The sequence below is a fragment of the Hyla sarda genome, chromosome 4, assembly GCF_029499605.1.
Source record: "Hyla sarda isolate aHylSar1 chromosome 4, aHylSar1.hap1, whole genome shotgun sequence".
NCBI lineage: Eukaryota > Metazoa > Chordata > Amphibia > Anura > Hylidae > Hyla > Hyla sarda.
The window spans coordinates 15,286,694-15,307,258 of NC_079192.1; the positions used below are offsets into that span (position 1 = coordinate 15,286,694).

At 43.6% G+C, this 20,565-nt stretch overlaps 1 protein-coding gene across 1 annotated transcript in view; it reads left to right on the top strand.

The window, feature by feature from the left end:
- The window catches only part of DNAH2 (dynein axonemal heavy chain 2), a 243,720-nt gene that overhangs the window by 47,194 nt on the left and 175,961 nt on the right, over positions 1-20,565 (top strand). The window contains exon 10 of the mRNA XM_056570087.1: positions 5,992-6,079. Within this exon, the coding sequence (XP_056426062.1) occupies positions 5,992-6,079 (88 nt within the window). The remainder of the gene's footprint in view (positions 1-5,991; positions 6,080-20,565) is intronic.

The following is a 20,565-nucleotide window of genomic DNA, read 5'->3' on the forward strand; positions in this document are numbered from 1 at the left end:
TACCCCAAGTGTCAGCGTGTCATTATCCTGTACCCCAAGGGTCAGTGTCATTATCCTGTACCCCAAGTGTCAGTGTCATTATCCTGTACCCCAAGTGTCAGTGTCATTACCCTGTACCCCAAGTGTCAGTGTCATTACCCTGTACCCCAAGTGTCAGCGTGTCATTATCCTGTACCCCAAGTGTCAGTGTCATTACCCTGTACCCCAAGTGTCAGTGTCATTATCCTGTACCCCAAGTGTCAGCATGTCATTATCCTGTACCCCAAGTGTCAGTGTCATTACCCTGTACCCCAAGTGTCATTATCCTGTACCCCAAGTGTCAGTGTCATTATCCTGTACCCCAAGTGTCATTACCCTGTACCCCAAGTGTCAGTGTCATTATCCTGTACCCCAAGTGTCAGCATGTCATTACCCTGTACCCCAAGTGTCAGTGTCATTATCCTGTACCCCAAGTGTCAGTGTCATTATCCTGTACCCCAAGTGTCAGCATGTCATTATCCTGTACCCCATGTGTCATTATCCTGTACCCCAAGTGTCAGCATGTCATTATCCTGTACCCCAAGTGTCAGTGTCATTATCCTGTACCCCAAGTGTCAGTGTCATTACCCTGTACCCCAAGTGTCAGTGTCATTATCCTGTACCCCAAGTGTCAGTGTCATTATCCTGTACCCCAAGTGTCAATGTGTCATTATCCTGTACCCCAAGTGTCAGTGTCATTATCCTGTACCCCAAGTTTCAGTGTCATTACCCTGTACCCCAAGTGTCAGCGTGTCATTATCCTGTACCCCAAGTGTCAGTGTCATTATCCCGTACTCCAAGTGTCAGTGTCATTATCCTGTACCCCAAGTGTCATTATCCTGTACCCCAAGTGTCAGTGTCATTACCCTGTACCCCAAGTGTCAGCATGTCATTATCCTGTACCCCAAGTGTCAATGTCATTATCCTGTACCCCAAGTGTCAGTGTCATTATCCTGTACCCCAAGTATCAGTGTCATTACCCTGTACCCCAAGTGTCAGTGTCATTATCCTGTACCCCAAGTGTCATTATCCTGTACCCCAAGTGTCAGTGTCATTACCCTGTACCCCAAGTGTCAGTGTCATTATCCTGTACCCCAAGTGTCAGTGTCATTATCCTGTACCCCAAGTATCAGTGTCATTATCCTGTACCCCAAGTGTCAGTGTCATTACCCTGTACCCCAAGTGTCAGTGTCATTACCCTGTACCCCAAGTGTCAGTGTCATTATCCTGTACCCCAAGTGTCATTATCCTGTACCCCAAGTGTTATCATCCTGTACCCCAAGTGTCAGTGTCTTTATCCTGTACCCCAAGTGTCAGTGTCATTACCCTGTACCCCAAGTGTCAGTGTCATTATCCTGTACCCCAAGTGTCAGTGTCATTATCCTGTACCCCAAGTGTCAGTGTCATTACCCTGTACCCCAAGTGTCAGTGTCATTACCCTGTACCCCAAGTGTCATTATCCTGTACCCCAAGTGTTATCATCCTGTACCCCAAGTGTTATCATCCTGTACCCCAAGTGTCAGTGTCATTATCCTGTACCCCAAGTGTCAGTGTCATTATCCTGTACCCCAAGTGTCAGTGTCATTATCCTGTACCCCAAGTGTCAGCATGTCATTATCCTGTACCCCAAGTGTCAGTGTCATTACCCTGTACCCCAAGTGTCATTATCCTGTACCCCAAGTGTCAGTGTCATTATCCTGTACCCCAAGTGTCATTACCCTGTACCCCAAGTGTCAGTGTCATTATCCTGTACCCCAAGTGTCAGCATGTCATTACCCTGTACCCCAAGTGTCAGTGTCATTATCCTGTACCCCAAGTGTCAGTGTCATTATCCTGTACCCCAAGTGTCAGCATGTCATTATCCTGTACCCCATGTGTCATTATCCTGTACCCCAAGTGTCAGCATGTCATTATCCTGTACCCCAAGTGTCAGTGTCATTATCCTGTACCCCAAGTGTCAGTGTCATTACCCTGTACCCCAAGTGTCAGTGTCATTACCCTGTACCCCAAGTGTCAGTGTCATTATCCTGTACCCCAAGTGTCAATGTGTCATTATCCTGTACCCCAAGTGTCAGTGTCATTATCCTGTACCCCAAGTTTCAGTGTCATTACCCTGTACCCCAAGTGTCAGCGTGTCATTATCCTGTACCCCAAGTGTCAGTGTCATTATCCCGTACTCCAAGTGTCAGTGTCATTATCCTGTACCCCAAGTGTCATTATCCTGTACCCCAAGTGTCAGTGTCATTACCCTGTACCCCAAGTGTCAGCATGTCATTATCCTGTACCCCAAGTGTCAATGTCATTATCCTGTACCCCAAGTGTCAGTGTCATTATCCTGTACCCCAAGTATCAGTGTCATTACCCTGTACCCCAAGTGTCAGTGTCATTATCCTGTACCCCAAGTGTCATTATCCTGTACCCCAAGTGTCAGTGTCATTACCCTGTACCCCAAGTGTCAGTGTCATTATCCTGTACCCCAAGTGTCAGTGTCATTATCCTGTACCCCAAGTATCAGTGTCATTATCCTGTACCCCAAGTGTCAGTGTCATTACCCTGTACCCCAAGTGTCAGTGTCATTACCCTGTACCCCAAGTGTCAGTGTCATTATCCTGTACCCCAAGTGTCATTATCCTGTACCCCAAGTGTTATCATCCTGTACCCCAAGTGTCAGTGTCTTTATCCTGTACCCCAAGTGTCAGTGTCATTACCCTGTACCCCAAGTGTCAGTGTCATTATCCTGTACCCCAAGTGTCAGTGTCATTATCCTGTACCCCAAGTGTCAGTGTCATTACCCTGTACCCCAAGTGTCAGTGTCATTACCCTGTACCCCAAGTGTCATTATCCTGTACCCCAAGTGTTATCATCCTGTACCCCAAGTGTTATCATCCTGTACCCCAAGTGTCAGTGTCATTATCCTGTACCCCAAGTGTCAGTGTCATTATCCTGTACCCCAAGTGTCAGTGTCATTATCCTGTACCCCAAGTGTCAGTGTCATTACCCTGTACCCCAAGTGCCATTATCCTGAACCCCAAGTGCCATTACCCTGTACCCCAAGTGTTATCATCCTGTACCCCAAGTGTTATCATCCTGTACCCCAAGTGTTATCATCCTGTACCCCAAGTGTTATCATCCTGTACCCCACGTGTCATTATCCTGTACCCCAAGTGTTATTATCCTGTACCCCAAGTGTCAGTGTAATTACCCTGTACCCCAAGTGTCAGTGTAATTATCCTGTACCCCAAGTGTCAGTGTCATCATCCTGTACCCCAAGTGTCAGTGTCATTATCCTGTACCCCAAGTGTCAGTGTCTTTATCCTGTACCCCAAGTGTCAGTGTCTTTATCCTGTACCCCAAGTGTCAGTGTCATTATCCTGTACCCCAAGTGTCAGTGTCTTTATCCTGTACCCCAAGTGTCAGTGTCATTATCCTGTACCCCAAGTGTCAGTGTCATTATCCTGTACCCCAAGTGTCAGTGTCATTATCCTGTACCCCAAGTGTCATTATCCTGTACCCCAAGTGTCATTATCCTGTACCCCAAGTGTCAGCGTGTCATTATCGTGTACCCCAAGTGTCAGTGTCATTATCCTGTACCCCAAGTGTCAGTGTCATTATCCTGTACCCCAAGTGTCAGTGTCATTACCCTGTACCCCAAGTGTCAGTGTCATTATCCTGTACCCCAAGTGTCAGTGTCATTATCCTGTACCCCAAGTGTCAGTGTCATTATCCTGTATCCCAAGTGTCATTATCCTGTATCCCAAGTGTCATTATCCTGTACCCAAAGTGTCAGTGTCATTATCCTGTACCCCAAGTGTCAGTGTCATTATCCTGTATCCCAAGTGTCATTATCCTGTATCCCAAGTGTCATTACCCTGTACCCCAAGTGTCAGTGTCATCATCCTGTACCCCAAGTGTCATTACCCTGTACCCCAAGTGTCATTACCCTGTACCCCAAGTGTCATTACCCTGTACCCCAAGTGTCATTACCCTGTACCCCAAGTGTTATTATCCTGTACCCCAAGTGTCATTATCCTGTACCCCAAGTGTCAGTGTCATTATCCTGTACCCCAAGTGTCATTACCCTGTACCCCATGTGTCATTACCCTGTACCCCAAGTGTTATTACCCTGTACCCCAAGTGTTATTATCCTGTACCCCAAGTGTTATTATCCTGTACCCCAAGTGTTATCATCCTGTACCCCAAGTGTCAGCGTGTTATTATCCTGTACCCCAAGTGTCAGCGTGTTATTATCCTGTACCCCAAGTGTCAGCGTGTTATTATCCTGTACCCCAAGTGTCAGCGTGTTATTATCCTGTACCCCAAGTGTCAGCGTGTTATTATCCTGTACCCCAAGTGTCAGTGTCATTACCCTGTACCCCAAGTGTCATTATCCTGTTCCCCAAGTGTTATCATTCTGTACTCCAAGTGTCAGCGTGTTATTATCCTGTACCCCAAGTGTCAGCGTGTTATTATCCTGTACCCCAAGTGTCAGCGTGTTATTATCCTGTACCCCAAGTGTCAGCGTGTTATTATCCTGTACCCCAAGTGTCAGCGTGTTATTATCCTGTACCCCAAGTGTCAGCGTGTTATTATCCTGTACTTCAAGTGTCAGCGTGTTATTATCCTGTACCCCAAGTGTCAGCGTGTTATTATCCTGTACCCCAAGTGTCAGCGTGTTATTATCCTGTACCCCAAGTGTCAGCGTGTTATTACCCTGTACCCCAAGTGTCAGCGTGTTATTACCCTGTACCCCAAGTGTCAGCGTGTTATTATCCTGTACCCCAAGTGTCAGCGTGTTATTATCCTGTACCCCAAGTGTCAGCGTGTTATTACCCTGTACCCCAAGTGTCAGCGTGTTATCATCCTGTACCCCAAGTGTCATTATCCTGTACCCCAAGTGTCATTATCCTGTACCCCAAGTGTCATTATCCTGTACCCCAAGTGTCATTATCCTGTACCCCAAGTGTCAGCGTGTTATTATCCTGTACCCCAAGTGTCAGCGTGTTATTACCCTGTACCCCAAGTGTTAGCGTGTTATCATCCTGTACCCCAAGTGTCATTATCCTGTACCCCAAGTGTCATTATCCTGTACCCCAAGTGTCATTATCCTGTACCCCAAGTGTTATTATCCTGTACCCCAAGTGTCATTATCCTGTACCCCAAGTGTCATTATCCTGTACCCCAAGTGTCATTATCCTGTACCCCAAGTGTCATTATCCTGTACCCCAAGTGTCATTATCCTGTACCCCAAGTGTTATTATCCTGTACCCCAAGTGTCAGCGTGTTATCATCCTGTACCCCAAGTGTCAGCATGTTATTATCCTGTACCCCAAGTGTCAGCGTGTTATTATCCTGTACCCCAAGTGTCAGCGTGTTATTATCCTGTACCCCAAGTGTCAGCGTGTTATTATCCTGTACCCCAAGTGTCAGCGTGTTATCCTGTACCCCAAGTGTCAGTGTCATTATCCTGTACCCCAAGTGTCAGCATGTTATTATCCTGTACCCCAAGTGTCAGCGTGTTATCATCCTGTACCCCAAGTGTCAGCGTGTTATCATCCTGTACCCCAAGTGTCAGCGTGTTATTATCCTGTACCCCAAGTGTCAGCGTGCCTTTAGGGACTCCAGCAGCCTCTGTATTTGTTCTTTTGTTTCCTGAGCCGACCTTGATGGAGGATAAAACACCTGTTAACAACATGGGGGCACTGGTTGACTTCAGGCGCCTTACATCACATATTTGTTCATATTTGACTAATTTACCACTCTTACAGCTCTCACAAGTCCAGTTTGAGTAGGTTATTTATTGACACCTGCGGGTGTTGTGCATTTATTATGTCCAGCTTTGACAGCTCCCGCTGTTTGCATAGTATGCTATTTTGTTATGTAGTCCAATACATTGAACAAACAACTGCTCATGTAAACTGTGTCATTGTATTTCATAAATCAATCACCCTCACTGCCATTTGATTCATTCCACAGGTTTTCCAATGTTGGATGGGTTTTGGACCAAACAAGCATATTTGCTCAAGTGGATGCCTTTGTACAACGCTGCAAAGACCTCTTGGAGGTACAGAAAGTATGGTGTATGAATGATGTATAAGCCCTCTGTTGTATATCACATGAACCGAAATAGTCATACATATAGGAGCTATGAGTCTCCTCCCCCTGCAGGGTGATATATATAGAAGGATATAGGAGTCTCCTCCTCCTGCAGGGTGATATATATAGGAGCTATGAGTCTCCTCCTCCTGCAGGGTGATATATATATAGAAGGAGCTATGAGTCTCCTCCTCCTGCAGGGTGATATATATAGAAGGATATATGAGTCTCCTCCTCTTGCAGGGTGATATATATAGAAGGGGCTATGAGTCTCCTCCTCCTGCAGGGTGATATATATAGAAGGATATAGGCGTCTCCTCCTCCTGCAGGGTGATATATATAGAAGGAGCTATGAGTCTCCTCCTCTTGCAGGGTTATATATATAGAAGGAGCTATGAGTCTCCTCCTCCTGCAGGGTGATACATATAGAAGGAGCTATGAGTCTCCTCCTCCTGCAGGGTGATATATATAGAAGGATATATGAGTCTCCTCCTCCTGCAGGGTGATATATATAGGAGCTATGAGTCTCCTCCTCCTGCAGGGTGATATATATAGAAGGAGCTATGAGTCTCCTCCTCCTGCAGGGTGATATATATAGAAGGAGCTATGAGACTCCTCCCCCTGCAGGGTGATATATATATAGAAGGAGCTATGAGTCTCCTCCTCCTGCAGGGTGATATATATAGAAGGAGCTATGAGTCTCCTCCTCCTGCAAGGTGATATATATAGAAGGATATATGAGTCTCCTCCTCCTGCAGGGTGATATATATATATATATATATAGAAGGAGCTATGAGTCTCCTCCTCCTGCAGGGTGATATATATAGAAGGAGCTATGAGTCTCCTCCTCCTGCAGGGTGATATATATAGAAGGATATATGAGTCTCCTCCTCCTGCAGGGTGATATATATAGAAGGATATAGGAGTCTCCTCCTCCTGCAGGGTGATATATATAGGAGCTATGAGTCTCCTCCTCCTGCAGGGTGATATATATATATAGAAGGAGCTATGAGTCTCCTCCTCCTGCAGGGTGATATATATAGAAGGATATATGAGTCTCCTCCTCTTGCAGGGTGATATATATAGAAGGGGCTATGAGTCTCCTCCTCCTGCAGGGTGATATATATAGAAGGAGCTATGAGTCTCCTCCTCTTGCAGGGTTATATATATAGAAGGAGCTATGAGTCTCCTCCTCCTGCAGGGTGATACATATAGAAGGAGCTATGAGTCTCCTCCTCCTGCAGGGTGATATATATAGAAGGATATATGAGTCTCCTCCTCCTGCGGGGTGATATATATAGGAGCTATGAGTCTCCTCCTCCTGCAGGGTGATATATATAGAAGGAGCTATGAGTCTCCTCCTCCTGCAGGGTGATATATATAGAAGGAGCTATGAGACTCCTCCCCCTGCAGGGTGATATATATATAGAAGGAGCTATGAGTCTCCTCCTCCTGCAGGGTGATATATATAGAAGGAGCTATGAGTCTCCTCCTCCTGCAAGGTGATATATATAGAAGGATATATGAGTCTCCTCCTCCTGCAGGGTGATATATATATATATATATATATATAGAAGGAGCTATGAGTCTCCTCCTCCTGCAGGGTGATATATATAGAAGGAGCTATGAGTCTCCTCCTCCTGCAGGGTGATATATATAGAAGGAGCTATGAGTCTCCTCCTCCTGCAGGGTGATATATATAGAAGGATATATGAGTCTCCTCCTCCTGCAGGGTGATATATATATATATATATAGAAGGAGCTATGAGTCTCCTCCTCCTGCAGGGTGATATATATAGAAGGAGCTATGAGACTCCTCCCCCTGCAGGGTGATATATATATAGAAGGAGCTATGAGTCTCCTCCTCCTGCAGGGTGATATATATAGAAGGAGCTATGAGTCTCCTCCTCCTGCAGGGTGATATATATAGAAGGATATATGAGTCTCCTCCTCCTGCAGGGTGATATATATATATATATATAGAAGGAGCTATGAGTCTCCTCCTCCTGCAGGGTGATATATATAGAAGGAGCTATGAGTCTCCTCCTCTTGCAGGGTGATATATATAGAAGGATATATGAGTCTCCTCCTCCTGCAGGGTGATATATATAGAAGGAGCTATGAGTCTCCTCCCCCTGCAGGGCGATATATATAGGATGTATGAGTCTCCTCCTCCTGCAGGGTGATACATATAGAAGGGGCTATGAGTCTCCTCCTCCAGCAGGGTGATATATATAGAAGGAGCTATGAGTCTCCTCCTTCTGCAGGGTGATATATATATATATATAGAAGGAGCTATGAGTCTCCTCCTCCTGCAGTGTGATATATATAGAAGGAGCTATGAGTCTCCTCCTCCTGCAGGGTGATATATATATATATATATATAGAAGGATATATGAGTCTCCTCCCCCTGTAGGGTGATATATATAGAAGGATATATGAGTCTCCTCTTCCTGCAGGGTGATATATATAGAAGGAGCTATGAGTCTCCTCCTCCTGCAGGGTGATATATATAGAAGGAGCTATGAGTCTCCTCCTCCTGCAGGGTGATATATATAGAAGGATATATGAGTCTCCTCCCCCTGTAGGGTGATATATAAAGAAGGATATATGAGTCTCCTCCTCCTGCAGGGTGATATATATAGAAGGAGCTATGAGTCTTCTCCTCCTGCAGGGTGATATATATATAGAAGGGTATATGAGTCTCCTCCTCCTGCAGGGTGATATATATAGAAGGATATATGAGTCTCCTCCTCCTGCAGGGTGATATATATATAGAAGGAGCTATGAGTCTCCTCCTCCTGCAGGGTGATATATATAGAAGGAGCTATGAGTCTCCTCCTCCTGCAGGGTGATATATATATAGAAGGAGCTATGAGTCTCCTCCTCCTGCAGGGTGATATATATATATATATATAGAAGGAGCTATGAGTCTCCTCCTCCTGCAGGGTGATATATATATAGAAGGATATATGAGTCTCCTCCTCCTGCAGGGTGATATATATAGAAGGATATATGAGTCTCCTCCCCCTGCAGGGTGATATATATAGAAGGGGCTAGGAGTCTCCTCCTCCTGCAGCGTGATATATATAGAAGGAGCTATGAGTCTCCTCCTCCTGCAGGGTGATATATATAGAAGGAGCTATGAGTCTCCTCCTCCTGCAGGGTGATATATATATATATATATATATATAGAAGGAGCTATGAGTCTCCTCCTCCTGCAGGGTGATATATATAGGGGCTATGAGTCTCCTCCTCCTGCAGGGTGATATATATAGAAGGAGCTATGAGTCTCCTCCTCCTGCAGGGTGATATATATATAGAAGGAGCTATGAGTCTCCTCCTCCTGCAGGTGATATATATATATAGGGGCTATGAGTCTCCTCCTCCTGCAGGGTGATACAGATAGAAGGAGCTATGAGTCTCCTCCTCCTGCAGGGTGATACATATAGAAGGAGCTATGAGTCTCCTCCATCTGTAGGGCGATATATATAGAAGGAGCTATGAGTCTCCTCCTCCTGCAGGGGGATATATATAGGGGCTATGAGTCTCCTCCTCCTGCAGGGTGATACAGATAGAAGGAGCTAAGAGTCTCCTCCTCCTGCAGGGTGATATATATATAGAAGGAGCTATGAGTCTCCTCCTCCTGCAGGGTGATATATATATATATATATATATATATATATATATATATATATATAGAAGGAGCTATGAGTCTCCTCCTCCTGCAGGGTGATATATATAGAAGGAGCTATGAGTCTCCTCCTCCTGCAGGGTGATACATATAGAAGGAGCTATGAGTCTCCTCCTCCTGCAGGGTGATACATATAGAAGGAGCTATGAGTCTCCTCCATCTGCAGGGCGATATATATAGAAGGAGCTATGAGTCTCCTCCTCCTGCAGGGTGAAATATATAGAAGGAGCTATGAGTCTCCTCCTCCTGCAGGGTGATATATATATAGAAGGAGCTATGAGTCTCCTCCTCCTGCAGGGTGATATATATAGAAGGAGCTATGAGTCTCCTCCTCCTGCAGGGTGATATATATAGAAGGATATATGAGTCTCCTCCTCCTGCAGGGTGATATAGATAGAAGGGGCTATGAATCTCCTCCTCCTGCAGGGTGATATATATAGAAGGATATATGAGTCTCCTCCTCCTGCAGGGCGATATATATAGAAGGAGCTATGAGTCTCCTCCTCCTGCAGGGTGATATACATATATATATAGAAGGGGCTATGAGTCTCCTCCTCCTGCAGGGTGATATATATAGGGGCTATGAGTCTCCTCCTCCTGCAGGGTGATATATATAGAAGGGGCTATGAGTCTCCTCCTCCTGCAGGGTGATATATATAGAAGGAGCTATGAGTCTCCTCCTCCTGCAGGGTGATATATATATATATATATATATATATATATATAGAAGGAGCTATGAGTCTCCTCCTCCTGCAGGGTGATATATATATAGGGGCTATGAGTCTCCTCCTCCTGCAGGGTGATATATATATATAGGGACTATGAGTCTCCTCCTCCTGCAGGGTGATACATATAGAAGGAGCTATGAGTCTCCTCCATCTGTAGGGGGATATATATAGGGGCTATGAGTCTCCTCCTCCTGCAGGGTGATATATATATATATATATATATATATATATATATATATATATAGAAGGAGCTATGAGTCTCCCCCTCCTGCAGGGTGATATATATATAGGGGCTATGAGTCTCCTCCTCCTGCAGGGTGATATATATATGGGCTATGAGTCTCCTCCTCCTGCAGGGTGATACAGATAGAAGGAGCTATGAGTCTCCAACTCCTGCAGGGTGATATATATATAGAAGGAGCTATGAGTCTCCTCCTCCTGCAGGGTGATATATATATATATATATATATATATATATAGAAGGAGCTATGAGTCTCCTCCTCCTGCACGGTGATATATGTAGAAGGAGCTATGAGTCTCCTCCTGCTGCAGGGTGATACATATAGAAGGGGCTATGAGTCTCCTCCTCCTGCAGGGTGATATATATAGAAGGAGCTATGAGTCTCCTCCTCCTGCAGGGTGATATATATAGAAGGAGCTATGAGTCTCCTCCTCCTGCAGGGTGATATATATATAGAAGGAGCTATGAGTCTCCTCCTCCTGCAGGGTGATATATATAGAAGGAGCTATGAGTCTCCTCCTCCTGCAGGGTGATATATATAGAAGGATATATGAGTCTCCTCCTCCTGCAGGGTGATATAGATAGAAGAAGCTATGAGTCTCCTCCTCCTGCAGGGTGATATATATAGAAGGAGCTATGAGTCTCCTCCTCCTGCAGGGTGATATATATAGAAGGATATATGAGTCTCCTCCTCCTGCAGGGTGATATATATATATATATATATATATATATATATATATATATATATATATAGAAGGAGCTATGAGTCTCCTCCTCCTGCAGGGTGATATATATAGAAGGAGCTATGAGTCTCCTCCTCCTGCAGGGTGATATATATAGAAGGATATATGAGTCTCCTCCCCCTGTAGGGTGATATATATAGAAGGATATATGAGTCTCCTCCTCCTGCAGGGTGATATATATAGAAGGAGCTATGAGTCTCCTCCTCCTGCAGGGTGATATATATAGAAGGATATATGAGTCTCCTCCCCCTGTAGGGTGATATATATAGAAGGATATATGAGTCTCCTCCTCCTGCAGGGTGATATATATAGAAGGAGCTATGAGTCTTCTCCTCCTGCAGGGTGATATATATATAGAAGGAGCTATGAGTCTCCTCCTCCTGCAGGGTGATATATATATAGAAGGAGCTATGAGTCTCCTCCTCCTGCAGGGTGATATACATAGAAGGAGCTATGAGTCTCCTCCTCCTGCAGGGTGATATATATATATATATAATGAAGGAGCTATGAGTCTCCTCCTCCTGCAGGGTGATATATATATAGAAGGATATATGAGTCTCCTCCTCCTGCAGGGTGATATATATAGAAGGATATATGAGTCTCCTCCCCCTGCAGGGTGATATATATAGAAGGGGCTAGGAGTCTCCTCCTCCTGCAGCGTGATATATATAGAAGGAGCTATGAGTCTCCTCCTCCTGCAGGGTGATATATATAGAAGGAGCTATGAGTCTCCTCCTCCTGCAGGGTGATGTGTGTATATATATATATATATATATATATATATAGAAGGAGCTATGAGTCTCCTCCTCCTGCAGGGTGATATATATAGGGGCTATGAGTCTCCTCCTCCTGCAGGGTGATATATATAGAAGAATATATGAGTCTCCTCCTCCTGCAGGGTGATATATATAGAAGGAGCTATGAGTCTCCTCCTCCTCCTGCAGGGTGATATATATATAGAAGGAGCTATGAGTCGCCTCCTCCTGCAGGGTGATATATATATATATATATATATATATATATATAGAAGGAGCTATGAGTCTCCTCCTCCTGCAGAGTGATATATATATATAGGGGCTATGAGTCTCCTCCTCCTGCAGGGTGATATATATATATAGGGGCTATGAGTCTCCTCCTCCTGCAGGGTGATACAGATAGAAGGAGCTATGAGTCTCCTCCTCCTGCAGGGTGATACATATAGAAGGAGCTATGAGTCTCCTCCATCTGTAGGGCGATATATATAGAAGGAGCTATGAGTCTCCTCCTCCTGCATGGTGATATATATAGGGGCTATGAGTCTCCTCCTCCTGCAGGGTGATATATATATATATAGAAGGAGCTATGAGTCTCCCCCTCCTGCAGGGTGATATATATATAGGGGCTATGAGTCTCCTCCTCCTGCAGGGTGATATATATAGGGGCTATGAGTCTCCTCCTCCTGCAGGGTGATATATATATAGAAGGAGCTATGAGTCTCCTCCTCCTGCAGGGTGATATATATAGAAGGAGCTATGAGTCTCCTCCTCCTGCAGGGTGATACATATAGAAGGAGCTATGAGTCTCCTCCTCCTGCAGGGTGATACATATAGAAGGAGCTATGAGTCTCCTCCATCTGCAGGGCGATATATATAGAAGGAGCTATGAGTCTCCTCCTCCTGCAGGGTGATATATATAGAAGGAGCTATGAGTCTCCTCCTCCTGCAGGGTGATATATATATAGAAGGAGCTATGAGTCTCCTCCTCCTGCAGGGTGATATAAATAGAAGGATATATGAGTCTCCTCCTCCTGCAGGGTGATATAGATAGAAGGAGCTATGAGTCTCCTCCTCCTGCAGGGTGATATATATAGAAGGAGCTATGAGTCTCCTCCTCCTGCAGGGTGATACATATAGAAGGAGCTATGAGTCTCCTCCATCTGCAGGGCGATATATATAGAAGGAGCTATGAGTCTCCTCCTCCTGCAGGGTGATATATATAGAAGGAGCTATGAGTCTCCTCCTCCTGCAGGGTGATATATATATAGAAGGAGCTATGAGTCTCCTCCTCCTGCAGGGTGATATAAATAGAAGGATATATGAGTCTCCTCCTCCTGCAGGGTGATATAGATAGAAGGAGCTATGAGTCTCCTCCTCCTGCAGGGTGATATATATAGAAGGAGCTATGAGTCTCCTCCTCCTGCAGGGTGATATATATATATATATATATATATATATATATATATATATATATATATAGAAGGAGCTATGAGTCTCCTCCTCCTGCAGGGTGATATATATAGAAGGAGCTATGAGTCTCCTCCTCCTGCAGGGTGATATGTATAGAAGGATATATGAGTCTCCTCCTCCTGCAGGGTGATATTTATAGAAGGAGCTATGAGTCTCCTCCTCCTGCAGGGTGATATGTATAGAAGGATATATGAGTCTCCTCCTCCTGCAGGGTGATATATATAGAAGGAGCTATGAGTCTCCTCCTCCTGCAGGGTGATATATATAGAAGGAGCTATGAGTCTCCTCCTCCTACAGGGTGATATGTATAGAAGGATATATGAGTCTCCTCCTCCTGCAGGGTGATATATATAGAAGGAGCTATGAGTCTCCTCCTCCTGCAGGGTGATACATATAGAAGGAGCTATGAGTCTCCTCCTCCTGCAGGGTGATATAGATATAGAAGGAGCTATGAGTCTCCTCCTCCTGCAGGGTGATATATATAGAAGGAGCTCTGAGTCTCCTCCTCCTGCAGGGTGATATATATAGAAGGAGCTATAAGTCTTCTTTTCCTGCAGGGTGATATATATAGAAGGATATATGAGTCTCCTCCTCCTGCAGGGTGATATATATAGAAGGAGCTATGAGTCTCCTCCTCCGGCAGGGTGATATAGATAGAAGGAGCTATGAGTCACCTCCTCCTGCAGGGTGATATATATATAGAAGGAGCTATGAGTCTCCTCCTCCTGCAGGGTGATATATATAGAAGGAGCTATGAGTCTCCTCCTCCTGCAGGGTGATATATATAGAAGGAGCTATGAGTCTCCGCCTCCTGCAGGGTGATATATATAGAAGGAGCTATGAGTCTCCTCCTCCTGCAGGGTGATATATATAGAAGGAGCTATGAGTCTCCTCCTCCGGCAGGGTGATATAGATATGAGTCTCCTCCTCCTGCAGGGTGATATATATATATAGAAGGAGCTATAAGTCTCCTCCTCCTGCAGGGTGATATATATAGAAGGAGCTATGAGTCTCCTCCTCCTGCAGGGTGATATATATATAGAAGGAGCTATGAGTCTCCTCCTCCTGCAGGGTGATATATATATAGAAGGATATATGAGTCTCCTCCTCCTGCAGGGTGATATATATAGAAGGAGCTATGAGTCTCCTCCTCCTGCAGGGTGATATATATATATAGACGGAGCTATGAGTCTCCTCCTCCTGCAGGGTGATATAGATATGAGTCTCCTCCTCCTGCAGGGTGATATAGATATGAGTCTCCTCCTCCTCCTTCTGGGTGATATAGATATGAGTCTCCTCCTCCTCCTTCTGGGTGATATAGATATGAGTCTCCTCCTCCTGCAGGGTGATATAGATATGAGTCTCCTCCTCCTGCAGGGTGATATAGATATGAGTCTCCTCCTCCTGCAGGGTGATATAGATATGAGTCTCCTCCTGCAGGGTGATATAGATATGAGTCTCCTCCTCCTGCAGGGTGATATATATAGAAGGAGCTATGAGTCTCCTCCTCCTGCAGGGTGATATATATAGAAGGAGCTATGAGTCTCCTCCTCCGGCAGGGTGATATAGATATGAGTCTCCTCCTCCTGCAGGGTGATATATATATAGAAGGAGCTATGAGTCTCCTCCTCCTGCAGGGTGATATATATAGAAGGAGCTATGAGTCTCCTCCTCCTGCAGGGTGATATATATAGAAGGATATATGAGTCTCCTCCTCCTGCAGGGTGATATATATAGAAGGAGCTATGAGTCTCCTCCTCCTGCAGGGTGATATATATAGACGGAGCTATGAGTCTCCTCCTCCTGCAGGGTGATATAGATATGAGTCTCCTCCTCCTGCAGGGTGATATAGATATGAGTCTCCTCCTCCTGCAGGGTGATATAGATATGAGTCTCCTCCTCCTCCTTCTGGGTGATATAGATATGAGTCTCCTCCTCCTCCTTCTGGGTGATATAGATATGAGTCTCCTCCTCCTGCAGGGTGATATAGATATGAGTCTCCTTCTCCTGCAGGGTGATATAGATATGAGTGTCCTCCTCCTGCAGGGTGATATAGATATGAGTCTCCTTCTCCTGCAGGGTGATACAGATATGAGTCTCCTCCCCCTTCAGGGTGATATAGATATGAGTCTCCTCCCCCTGCAGGGTGATATATATAGAAGGAGCTATGAGTCTCCTCCTCCTGCAGGGTGATATAGATATGAGTCTCCTCCTCTTGCAGGGTGATATAGATATGAGTCTCCTCCTCCTGCAGGCTGATATAGATATGAGTCTCCTCCTCCTGCAGGGTGATATAGATATGAGTCTCCTCCTCCTGCAGGGTAATATAGATATGAGTCTCCTCCTCCTGCAGGGTGATATAGATATGAGTCTCCTCCTCCTGCAGGGTGATATAGATATGAGTCTCCTCCTCCTGCAGGGTGATATAGATATGAGTCTCCTCCTCCTGCAGGGTGATATAGATATGAGTCTCCTCCTCCTGCAGGGTGATATAAATATGAGTATCCTCCTCCTGCAGGGTGATATAGATATGAGTCTCCTCCTCCTTCTGGGTGATATAGATATGAGTCTCCTCCTCCTGCAGGGTGATATAGATATGAGTCTCCTCCCCCTGCAGGGTGATATAGATATGAGTCTCCTCCTCCTGCAGGGTGATATAGATATGAGTCTCCTCCCCCTGCAGGGTGATATAGATATGAGTCTCCTCCTCCTGCAGGGTGATATAGATATGAGTCTCCTCCTCCTTCTGGGTGATATAGATATGAGTCTCCTCCTCCTGCAGGGTGATATAGATATGAGTCTCCTCCTCCTGCAGGGTGATATAAATATGAGTCTCCTCCTCCTGCAGGGTGATATAGATATGAGTCTCCTCCTCCTGCAGGGTGATATAGATATGAGTCTCCTCCTCCTGCAGGGTGATATAGATATGAGTCTCCTCCTCCTGCAGGGTGATATAGATATGAGTCTCCTCCCCCTGCAGGGTGATATAGATATGAGTCTCCTCCTCCTGCAGGGTGATATAGATATGAGTCTCCTCCTCCTTCTGGGTGATATAGATATGAGTCTCCTCCTCCTGCAGGGTGATATAGATATGAGTCTCCTCCTCCTGCAGGGTGATATAAATATGAGTCTCCTCCTCCTGCAGGGTGATATAGATATGAGTCTCCTCCTCCTGCAGGGTGATATAGATATGAGTCTCCTCCTCCTGCAGGGTGATATAGATATGAGTCTCCTCCTCCTGCAGGGTGATATAAATATGAGTCTCCTCCTCCTTCTGGGTGATATAGATATGAGTCTCCTTCTCCTGCAGGGTGATATAAATATGAGTCTCCTCCTCCTGCAGGGTGATATAGATATGAGTCTCCTCCTCCTGCAGGGTGATATAGATATGAGTCTCCTCCTCCTGCAGGGTGATATAAATATGAGTCTCCTCCTCCTGCAGGTTGATATAGATATGAATCTCCTCCCCCTGCAGGGTGATATAGATATGAGTCTCCTCCTCCTGCAGGGTGATATAGATATGAGTCTCCTCATCCTGCAGGGTGATATAGATATGAATCTCCTCCCCCTGCAGGGTGATATAGATATGAGTCTCCTCCTCCTGCAGGGTGATATAGATATGAGTCTCCTCCCCCTGCAGGGTGATATAGATATGAGTCTCCTCCTCCCGCAGGGTGATATAAATATGAGTATCCTCCTCCTGCAGGGTGATATAGATATGAGTCTCCTCCCCCTGCAGGGTGATATAGATATGAGTCTCCTCCTCCCGCAGGGTGATATAAATATGAGTATCCTCCTCCTGCAGGGTGATATAGATATGAGTCTCCTCCTCCTGCAGGGTGATATAGATATGAGTCTCCTCATCCTGCAGGGTGATATAGATATGAATCTCCTCCCCCTGCAGGGTGATATAGATATGAATCTCCTCCCCCTGCAGGGTGATATAGATATGAGTCTCCTCATCCTGCAGGGTGATATAGATATGAATCTCCTCCCCCTGCAGGGTGATATAGATATGAGTCTCCTCCTCCTGCAGGGTGATATAGATATGAGTCTCCTCCCCCTGCAGGGTGATATAGATATGAGTCTCCTCCTCCTCCTTCTGGGTGATATAGATATGAGTCTCCTCCTCCTGCAGGGTGATATAGATATGAGTCTCCTCCTCCTGCAGGGTGATATAGATATGAGTCTCCTCCTCCTGCAGGGTGATATAGATATGAGTCTCCTCCCCCTGCAGGGTTATGTTGAGTCTGTTTATGTGACAGGTTATGGATATGTTCTGTATGTTCTCTTGTATATAATCATTGTAGCTCAGGGCTCGGTCGCTGCGTCCTCAGTCCCTATTATAATCCCCATTCATTTGTGCTGCGGGGGCCAGGGGGGGCTGTAGTGGCCGCACTCGCGTGGCATGTTGCCATGGCAATGGAGCAGATATATATATATGCAGGCTGCTCCTGCAGAGACATGGAGGTTACAGTAACTCTTTCCTTTCCTAGCTTCTGTGAATCCTTTGAGGGGTTCATTTGCATGGCAGGGACCGACCATGGTTCTTTCCTGGAACAGCACCACACCTGTCTGTGTTGGGTACTGCAGGTCACTCCATTTATTGTCATATACACATTTCTACCAGCAGTAGGGAGGTACCCAAAGTTAGATATTCCATTGTGAATGTATATATTATAGGACAGTGTTTCCTAACCAGGGTGCCTCCAGCTGTTGCAAAACTACAACTCCCAGCATGCCTGGACAGCCGAAGGCTGTCCCGGCATGCTGGGAGTTGTAGTTTTGCAACAGCTGGGGGCACATTATTTGGAAAACACTGGTCTACCAGGTTGATGCCAGGAAAACCCAGCGCTGGAACAGATTTTATAGTCAATGGTTGACACCGGCAAACTAGCGTAAAAATGTCGCAAATTATTTCTCAACACTTTTAATTTTTACGTATAGCTCTAAGAAAGTCAATTCGTTTTTTTTTCTGGAGAAATAAAGGCTTGCGCAAAAATTTCCAACATTTGTATGCTAGTCTTCTCGTAAATCCCTCCTTAGCCACATTTATTAAATAAATAAATTTAATAATTAAATAAATAAACATTTATTAAATAAAAAATTAAATAAATAAATGGCAAATTATTTCTCAGCACTTAAAATTTTTAAGCAAAGCTCTAAGAAAGTCAATTTAATTTTTTCGGCAGAAATAAGGCTTGCGCAAAAATTTCCAACATTTGTACGCTAATTTGCTCGTAAATCCCTCCCTTAGCCACATTTATTAAATAAATATTTAAATAAATAAATAAATAAACATTTATTAAATAAATAATTAAATAAATAAATCGCAAATAATTTCTCAACACTTAAAATTTTTACACATAGCTCTAAGAAAGTCAAAAAAAAATTTCTGCTGAAACAAGGCTGGCGCAAACATTTCCAACATTTGTACGCTAATTTGCTCGTAAATCCCTCCCTTAGCCACATTTATTAAGTAATTAAACAAATAAATAAATAAACTTTTATTAATTGAGAAATAATTTGCAATTTATTTGATTATTTATTTATTTAATACAAATAATTAAAGAAACATTTATTAAATAAATCATTAAATAAATAAATCGCAAATTATTTCTCAACACTTTGAATTTTTCAAAGTCAAATTAGTTTTTTTTGTGCAGAAATAAGGCTTGCGCAAAAATTGCCAACATTTGTATGCTAGTTTTCTCGTAAATCCCTCCCTTAGCCACATTTATTAAATAATTAAATAAAGAAATTAAATTAAAACATTAATAATTAAGTAAATAAACCTTTATTAATTGAGAAATAATTTGTGATTTATTTATTTAATAAATGTTTATTTAATTATTTATTTTATTTATTGAATTATTTAATAAAAATAATTTAAGAAGCATTTATTAAAAAAATAATTAAATAAATAAATCGCAAATTATTTCTCAGCACTTCAAAGTTTTACGCATAGCTCTAAGAAAGTCAATTTTTTTTTTTGTGCAGAAATAAGGGCTTGCGCAAAAATTGCCAACATTTGTATGCTAGTTTTCTCGTAAATCCCTCCTTAGCCACATTTATTAAATAATTAAATAAATTAAATTTAAAAAAAATTATTAAATAAATATACATTTATTAATTGAGAAATAATTTGCGATTTATTAATTTTATTATTTATTTATTTATTTAATAAAGGGTTTATTTATTTATTTAATAAATGTGGCTAAGGGAGGGATTTATGAGAAAACTAGCATACAAATGTTGGAAATTTTTTGGCACAAGCCTTGTTTCTGCAGCAAAAAAAATTGACTTTCTTAGAGCTTTGCTTAAAAATTTAAAGTATGGAGAAATAATTTGTGATTTATTTATTTAATACTTTAAAGGGGTATTCCAGGAAAAAACTTTGTTTTTTATATCAACTGGCTCCAGAAAGTTAAACAGATTTGTAAATTACTTCTATTAAAAAATCTTAATCCTTTCAATAATTATCAGCTGCTGAAGTTACAGTAGGGATCAAAAGTTTGGGCACCCCAGGTAAAAATGTTTATTAATGTGCATAAAGAAGCCAAGGAAAGATGGAAAAATCTCCAAAAGGCATCAAATTACAAATTAGACATTCTTATAATATGTCAACAAAAGTTAGATTTTATTTCCATCATTTACACCTTCAACATAACAGAAAACAAAAAAAATGGCGTCTGCAAAAGTTTGGGCACCCTGCAGAATTTATAGCATGCACTGCCCCCTTTGCAAAGCTGAGACCTGCCAGTGTCATGGATTGCTCTCAGTCATCATCTGGGAAGATCAGGTGATGTCAATCTCAAAGGTT